This window comes from Austrofundulus limnaeus, unplaced genomic scaffold, assembly GCF_001266775.1.
Source record: "Austrofundulus limnaeus strain Quisiro unplaced genomic scaffold, Austrofundulus_limnaeus-1.0 Scaffold62, whole genome shotgun sequence".
NCBI lineage: Eukaryota > Metazoa > Chordata > Actinopteri > Cyprinodontiformes > Rivulidae > Austrofundulus > Austrofundulus limnaeus.
The window spans coordinates 1,196,958-1,206,328 of record NW_013952464.1 but is presented as its reverse complement, the minus strand read 5'-3'; the positions used below and the strand labels follow the sequence as shown (position 1 = coordinate 1,206,328).

At 38.9% G+C, this 9,371-nt stretch overlaps 1 protein-coding gene across 1 annotated transcript in view; it reads right to left on the bottom strand.

Moving 5' to 3' along the window:
• suclg2 (succinate-CoA ligase GDP-forming subunit beta) overlaps positions 1 to 9,371 on the bottom strand; it is a 143,702-nt gene that overhangs the window by 10,802 nt on the left and 123,529 nt on the right. The window contains exon 10 of the mRNA XM_014009852.1: positions 3,634 to 3,754. Within this exon, the coding sequence (XP_013865306.1) occupies positions 3,634 to 3,754 (121 nt within the window). The remainder of the gene's footprint in view (positions 1 to 3,633; positions 3,755 to 9,371) is intronic.

Sequence of the window (9,371 nt, the reverse complement as noted above, 5' to 3'; positions counted from 1 at the left end):
CCCCCGAGCTGCATGCTGCAGCGAAGTGTACTTGGACAAATCTGCGGCAACTGTGTGATGCCATCATGTCAATATGGACCAAAATCTCTGAGGAATGCTTCCAGCACCTTGTTGAATCTATGCCACGAAGAATTGAGGCAGTTCTGAAGGCAAACGGGGGTCCAACCCGTTACTAGCATGGTGTACCTAATAAAGTGGCCGGTGAGTGTATATTATGTTGTCAAAAAGGGGTTGGATTGCTCTTTTTCAAGCAACTCCTACAGTTCATGGTTCAAATATTTGTCTGTACACAAGCGGACATAAATATATCCTTTTGGAGTTGTCTTTGTTAAATATGAATTGGATAAGAGTAGGTGCCAATGCTTACAGCCAGTTATAGACTCATTCGTTTCCCACATCAGCTGATGCCTCCCTAATAGCATCTAGACCACATGATACTCCTCCTCGTTTGGGAATACAGAACTCTCCGCCAGTGCAATCAACCCCAGTCTTTTAAAAAAGCCTTTCCAATTAAAAGTGTGCCTGTTAATCCATTCTGATCCTGCTGAAGAGCGCTGAGCCGAGCTCACTGCCCTGCAGTCGGTGGAGCGRACTGAGCTGATTGATTCTAAAGCAATCCTCTCCGCAAGACTGAAGCCCGGGATGTAATGACCCACAGCTAAAGCTTGGATTAGGCCCCGGCCAGCAGAATGTGCTTGGACTGCCCAACTGTACTGACCTGTGGAACGTTTGTGAGTCAGGTTAAATTACACAGTCTAATATGAGAAATTTGTTGTAACACACTGAGTTTACTTCGAATGCCAACACAGTCACTTGTACGGCAAGAAATCTCAGAAAATGGAGCCAACGTTATATGATTAGTTTAAATGAACTGTAAGTTTGTTTTTAGAGCTAAATTATATCATATTGCCAGATAGAGTAAACTTCACAGATGGTGTTTTAGAGCAGTAGTTCCAAATATTTTAGCTACTGACCCACAAAATAACAGTAGAAGAGATCTGTGCCCCCAAACATGTCTGGATAATAAATATCAGGTTAAATAAACAAGGGCTTAGTAACAATATCCATTATGCTAMTATTATCTATTGTAAGTGCACATTCCTCACTCTGTTGTAGCAACTAAGGCAAACAAATTGTTGTTAGTCGTCATTTTTAAATGTTTAGTTCAGAAAATCTTTTCAAGACTCCACTTTGATGTTTCGGAACCCCACTGTGTGTCCCGACCCCAACTAAGGAAAACCTCTGCTTTAGAGCTTTAGTTAATTTCCAAAAAAGCTTCTAGTCATTCTTTTTGACTTTTAATTCTGTGATATTAATTCAAAATAAATGCAGTCATGCATGTTTGTTACACTGTAAGTGGGTTCTGATGTAGAGTTAAATCAGCAAAAAAACACAAATTTGACCTAACATTAAAGAAATACTTGGCTCAGAAGTAGCAGAGGACCAGATCTTCAGCTATATAAAGTTCTTAAGGGGGTCAATGGAGTTTAAAGGTTTAGTCATGCAACCCAAAGCAAACATTATGCAGCTCTTAGAGGATGTTCTTTCAATTGTTTTTTTGTTTTATAAAAAATACTAAACCACAGACATGACACAAAACTAAAATTCCAACAATCAGACATTTACAAACAAAATAAGAAATATAATCATTGTAGTCAGTTTTTTTTAGATAAATTAACAATATAAAAATCACTCAAAGTAAGTCTCTGAGGTAAAACCTATAGCATGCTGAGTATTTACACATTTACTGTATTTAAAGTACAACGCCTGGCAGAAATGATGGAATAACCACTCTTGGGGGATGTTCTTTCAATTGTTTATTTTTTTTATAAAAATACTAAACCACAGACATGACACAAAACTAAAATTCCAACAATCAGACATTTACAAACAAAATAAGAAATATAATCATTGTAGTCAGTTTTTTTTAGATAAATTAACAATATAAAAATCACTCAAAGTAAGTCTCTGAGGTAAAACCTATAGCATGCTGAGAAAAACACTGTTCCAGCTGTACTTTGTTTTGCCACCTCTGGCTTTTACAACAGTTTGAGTTATCTGAGGCAGGGACCTGACTAATGACAAACAGCATCAATCTGACTCCAGCTGTCTCTTATTGCTGTTCCCAGATCAGTTTTGCAGGTTGGAGCTTTGCCATTGACTAATTCAGGAGCTGAAATGACCTTTACTCTTAAAATAAGAAAACTGGAAATGAAGGGTAATAGAAATTAAAAAAGATTACACATGCTTTTATGCTTCAACTAGCATTTTGTCCATTTTAAGCTACAGTACAGCAACATACAGTTACCTAATACCAACAGAGTAATCAGACACTTTTAGTACAAAGTATTAAAAGTAGCTCACACACCCCACTTTCTGCTGTGGAGGAACTTGACTATTAAGCAAAATTCTAACTGGCCCCACGTCTCTGAGAGCGGCACCTACACACATACACACACCCACACACACAACTGACACAGAGGGTACATTAACATAAACAGGTGAAAGGTGAGCCAATCAGTGTCAGCTGCTACTCTGACTGCTGCTAATGACAAGTCCTGCAGAATGTGACATGTTTGAGAAATGCACTGTTCTTCTTACTGAGGCACAATGACGATGGATCAGATTCACTAAATGTAGATACAGAGACAAAAAGCCTGTAAACTTTGAAACAGCATAAAGTTAGGGTCTTTATTAATCTAGAGGTGCACAAAAAATAAAACAATTCACATCAGATTTGTGATTCTTATTCACAACGATTCAGAATCTATTTAAAAAATCCCAAAATTGATAAAACAAACAAACAAAAAACAAAACAAAACAAAACAAAGCAAATCCAACAGCTGTTAGCCTCCATTTTGTAACTACGTGGGACGTCCTGACGTTACCACGCAGCCAGGTTCTGAAATGTATGCATGCGCAGAAAGCAATAAAACTAAGAGGAAACTAAAAAAAATGGAGGAAAGAGAGATTCAATAGGCCCTGTCTTTRTGGAAGGCAAAGATTTGGTCTCATTTTGGTTTYWACAGAATGAGTTCGAGTTTGACATGAGCTTCGTGGTGCGCTAGGTTTGCAAAATGAGGATAAAACGCTTTGGGAACACAACAAATATGAGGGCTAACATTATCAATTTCAAATGAAAAAAAAAATCGATTTGCAATCGTATCGCAAGATAGTCAAAGATTCCCTCACCTTTGCTTTAAACCTCAAAGTTATCCTACTGTTTAATTCACCTGATACATAAAGCTGGTACTTATCAGAGTTTTRGCTGCAGCAGCAGAGGGTTTTCATAAACTAACAAACTTGTAAATAGAGACTTTCTGAGCTAGTGTCTATTGGTGGAGATTGAAGATAGGTTGTGAATCATAGTGAGTGACAAGTAGCAGAGGTGTTAGCTTGGCAGTATGTTGTGGCTTCTGAGCACAGCGTCATTATCCAGCATCATGAAATTCTTATTAAGGTCAAATGCTTTCATTACAAACTAGAGGGAAATCAATGTGTCATATTTCTGACGGAGGGAAAGAGCACCGTGTAGAGATTAAGTGAGTGAGCCAGACAAGAGCAGCTTACGGAAAAAGGGGTGAAGTATAAATGTTGTACAAGCCTGTGTCCATGTGTAAAGTGCTGGTTTACCTTCAAGCCTGACCACCAGCGGCACTTTTAGCTCCAGCTCTCGACAGGCTTTGGTGATGCCGTTGGCGATGATGGCACAGTTGACGATGCCGCCGAAGATGTTGACCAAGATCGCTTCAACCTGTGAAAACAAACAGAAAAATCCCACACTCATAAACAAAGTGGAGGCTAACTTCAAGGAGAYATATCAGGCTTTTAAATCCTTTTTACATTTAAATTATTCAGTTGGGGTCTATATAAAGTGGAACTACAATTGTTCTGAATTCCTTGTTATTGTAACTCCACAAGCCCCTCTTTTACCASTTTTCTGAGGTGYGCCTCAGATCAACTCATTTTGAAGCTGTTTCTTTAAATCCAAACAAGATGCAAAACAAATAGAAATAGAAAAAAAGGCAAGCAGAACAAAATGTTAACACAAGTACTGTAGTACAAAATCAGTAAAGATGGGATGAATGGCTCTGGATCTTGAAGAGCCGTTTGTTTCATAAAGCCATTCATGTACGAGGATATCTCATGTCATGTGGGTGGAACCCTGTGTTTTGTTAGGCAGAAACCCCCTTTTGTACCCCACTGCTCTGYCTGTTTTATGAGCAAAAGCAAAAGAGGAGCGATCATCTCCGTGGTTAAGGTGAAAAAAATTACTTGACGWAAAAAAATAAAATGAATGGCTCTTCACTGTTCACAACTCGGTTCCTATCGTTTATTGTAAGGGCCCATTCAAAAGATTCGGATCGTTCGCGAACATCACATCTCTAGCTGTCAGAAAAAGAAAAAGAAAGTCCCTGCAGGGGAAAACAACTGACCCGTACCAACAGTAGGTCATACAATCTGATCATAGCTGAAGGGAAAAGAGGTTCCAATGAGCTCAGAAAATAAAGTAGTAACATGGCAACATCAAAGGGGTGCAAACAGGCTGACTTTCAAACACCAACAATTAAAATAAATCATATGTACCATAAATTACAGGGGATTCAGCAACATTTAATGGTCAGCAGATCAAAAAGTAAGTTCCTAGCAGACCATGTCAGCTATGATCTGTCAAAATTTCACATTTTCCCCGACAACCACCAAGGACAAACTTGTGAGTTTTGAACACTAAGTTGTGCCAAACCCTTTGTAGTATGTTTACTTCAGCTGTCTCACAAGTTCTTCGGCGAAAAATACCCGAAACTTTCCCACAAAACAACTGAAATGGATATCAAGTAATCAGAGGAACAGGACAGCCAGCGTGCATCTGTGTGCACGCATGTGTGATTACACTAACAATCTAGCACTTGGTAATTACCCTGGCTAGCTCAGTGGAAAAGTAGACTTAGAGTACACAGGATTAATCCTCCGTGTTTGTTTATAATCACTGCTAATCTGTTAGTGCCGATTTGGATGAGCAGCTTGTGGGGGCGTGCACGCGTGCGCCTGCCTGTTGTGAATGTGTGCGTTTGCAGCGTGTGGTAATGATGTTTACAGGGGGAGAAGATCAAGGACTTGGATAGCTATCAGAGCGACAGCCATGGCATTGTCCTCGACATGCTATCCAAATGAGCATCTCCTTATGAACAGCAGAGGATGACACAGGACCCGGAGAGAGGGCAGAAAAACACACAGATGTAGGCAGGACAATAAAGACTCGCACAGTTAGGACACACAAAAGGTCCCTTTTATACAGATTACATTTAAAATGCAGGGATGTGACCAGGAAAGCATAAAGAACAAGGTTGAAACGATGGTTTAACAGCAGCCTCGCATCATATGACTCAGATGTTCCAACGTCAGATGAAGATCAAAGGAAATTCACTAAAATAATGGTTAAGATAGAAGCAATGAATTGCAGTCTTTTACATCATATTTCTTGTAGGAAAGCCACATACTWAAAAAAAACAGGATGGAGTGTTTTACATTTTTCTGTCTGTTTGGTAGGTTTTTGCTAATAATCTAAGGTTTGACTCAACTATAGTTTATCTGGATAACCGAAAAGCTGAAAAATATTTAAAAGGTTGAAGTCTCAAGGCAGAAATGCACATTTTATTGTGTGTTGAGGTGTGGGGCCCCAGATGACGAGCGGTTTCAGTGACTTCAAATCTACAGAAGAATATGCTTTTATTCTTAGGTTGAAAACCCTGTGCTGAGTTTGCATCTTAATGTAAATGAACCAAACCTTTAACACTATTTTGAAATCTCTATCACAATGACATAAACAGTGTGTGCTTTAACCACACGTCTCCACACATCCTCCAAATTACTTCTTTATCTATGAATTTGAAACCAGAAACAAAAATGTTAAAAGAGACTCCTACGGCCACTTAAAAAAAAATACCAGCATATTTATTCAAAGCTAGCACAGTTGACTGACTAATTGAAAGTTTACATATCCTAACAGCTACTTGCTGTAAAACACTCCCTCCCACCAATATATGGTGCCCCACTGGGGGGCAGCAGAGGCTCAGGTGGCATTTGCAGCCAAACTAGTAGGGCTCCATTTTCACCTTATSTATAGCCCATTTTTCAACTGTGTCTCTATTGGGAAGAACCATATTTCTTCCATTCATGCGTCTCCTATTGACACCTATGTATATTAATGACACATAAGTCATGATTTATGTTGCTTGGCACGGACATAAATGCAGTTTATAGAAAATATGGACGTAGGAAAGATCGAGTTGCACTTTGCTGTAAGTTTGGTTTATTTCTCCTCTTGCCTTCATTTTACATAAAAGTACAAACCCAACAATATTATTCTCTTAGAAGAAAGAGATGTCGACCTAGAAGAAGATAACTGGTAAAAATAAGAATAAGACTCCTATTTCTGCCTATTCTTAGGAGACATACAACAGGAAACATGTTTTCCATCATTTTAAGAGATGTTTTGTTACGCTAAGAGTTACATACTTGTTCACAATAAAACATACAATATGTCTCTGTTAAGCTGTTCGTCATGCTGCATACATGTGATAGAAAATATACTTCTTTAGAGCAGGGTAGTGCTTTTTGTGGGGTAAAAATGCTTTGATAAGGAGCCCACCAAAAGAACAAGAGCCAAAATTAGGGTCAATCTTCTTGGTTTGATGCCTTCTCCAATCAAAACCCTATTTCTTGGCATCATGCGAGATCTCAGCATCACAGAAATCCAACTTTAAGGCATGAAATGGCACTTCACACTTCAATCGTCTAAAATCTTCAACATAACACAGAAGCATTTTCCTTCCCGTTACAGAAGAACAGTCTCTTTCCTTTAAGGCGTTCAGTTCAGGTGAGCTAAGTTGGCAGCAGGGTAGGTTTCTTTCATCAGAGCTCAGSATAAAGGCATCAGATACAGTATAATGTGCCTGCGCTCTCTTTTTAGAGGATCTTTGTGCATTCTTTCAGGCAGAGTTAGAKGGAACTGGTACTTTCTACCTGGGTTTCAGTGAAATGATTCAAATTTTGTAAAATAGGATAATTGCTTCCGGCATTCCAATGCCACGCTAAGTAAAAAAAAAAGGGCCTTCACAGCAGAAACAAGCTTTTCTGCCTGCTTTTATACACCCCACTAACTGCATTCAGGACAAGAAAGAAATGCAACCCTGACAATTTGGCATGCTCATGTGAACCTGTCCTCGTGCCTGTGTCCCTTTATGAGACGTGTCTTGGATACATGTTTGACAAAACSCACAGGACAGAGGCGTGTCTCATAATTATACATCCAGACTAATAGAAAAACAGAGACAACACTGGAAATCCAAGCTGCATGTTGAAGACAGTCTCCACATTCACTTCTGCAAAGCTGATGCCGCAGGAAGCAAACAAACACGTTGTACTTTTCTCCTTCAAATTTCAACCCAAGGGAAAATGAATGCATTGTATTCCTCCTCATTCTGCAAGGCTCCGTCTTTTGAGTTGTGTCTGTGTGCTGCTGAACCCTCMCAAAAATACACATCTTCATGCCCATGCTCCTGTTAAGCATTGTTAATCTCTCTGCAGGGAAAAAAAAAAACAAGGATAGACTTTTTTTTTTTTTTTTTTTTTTTACTAGAAAACAGATAGGAGTAAAAAAAAAAAAGCAGGGCTGAAGATGGGTGTGTGCCTCTCCTCTGCCTATTAAGGGTTATTGTTCCATCTTATCTTCTGGACACAGCTTTTACAGTTGTCGCCTGTTTTGGCAGACCTTGTTTGTTTGTCTTCGATCTGCTGGGGGCCCAGTGCTTGGCTCCCAAGCCATAGGTTAACATGCATGGATTCCAAAAATCAAGACAGGCTCCTAATTGGACATCATGGTGTGAAACGGCTGAATCTGGAGTGGACTGAATATGCTGTTTATTTTTAAGTTTCAAGTAGGACAAGACTAAAAAAATCATTGGATGAAGTATGCAGTATGCCTAGCAGGAAGGACTAAATTCAGCAACATTAACATCGTGTGATGGGATGGAGGTAAGATAGATGGGAAYTTGCTGTACTGGGACCCAGAAAAAAAACATTCATTTACTTTTACAGGGGGCATATGCAATATCCACATTTTTGCCATTAAATACATTTTGTTGTGTACTTGGAGTCTCTAGAAGTATAATTTAGTCTCTTCTGGTGCTGCGCAGACATCTTTATATTCTGTTTCATTCATAYTTTTCAACTTTTTCAGTTTTCTCTATTTTCTATGATGTTTTCTAAATTAATATGTCACTATTTGCATTGGAACTTCTAAATAAGGACTGGATTTACTAACTACAATTTCATCATCATCCTCCTCTGGCTCTGGCTCAGACTCTGGCTCCAACATGTAAGGCTGGGTGAACAGGTCTTCTGCTGTTGACATTTTAATTAATTTGTAAATAAAATGTTTTTGTGCCGCTATATAGTCATAAACCCCTCTATCTAACTGGAGTGGGTTGGCCCGGACAAACAACATGTTGGTCAAACGTTTTAGCAACATCAAATAAGTAAGGAATTATAATTTTAAAAAGTATATATAGTGACTGTTTTTGCACTCGTGGATTTGATCTTATTTTGTCATTGCCAGAGCAAACCTATTAACATGAAAGACAGTATAAATATAGAAAAGAAAGGCTGTGGYGACAGAGGATCTTGAAATCTGAGAGAAGGTTGAAGAGCAACAGATGAAGGARGAGAGATGGAGACAAAAAGGAAGAAAGAGAAGCGATAGGAAGTGGTGCGGGCCCTGGCTTCTATTGAAGGCTACAGAATTGCCCTGGCAAGGAGGGATAAGAGGGAAATAATTATCTGGCTTGCTGAAGCATGACAGCCCCTTCCTGGGACAGCAGAGAGACAGACTGAGCACTATGTCAAAGATTGGCCATGACAGACAACTTTTGACAGACAGCTGGCTCTGAAGTTTTATTTGACAGTAAGAAAACGACTTTAACTGGTAGCTGGATACCTGTCTGATCAAYGCAAAATGGACACAATATTTTGTGTAGAGGACACTGCAGTAAACTCTAATTTTAGTCTACCATCTGTGTACACAGACAGGTGACAAGTTACATGGAAAAACATAGTTGTTTTCACAAATGCACTTAGATCAAAACAATTTTCTCCCAAAAGATACTTATGTGGCCATGTCCATGTCTAAAACAAACGATCCGATCTCTCTGCATACAGTGGGGAAAATAAGTATTTAGTCAGTCACCAATTGTGCAAGTTCTCCCACTTAAAAAGATGAGAGAGGCCTGTAATTTGTAAATTGTAAACTGTAAATTTCAACCATTATTTGCAAAAAAATTCTTTAAAAGTCAGACAAAATGATTTTCTCAAAA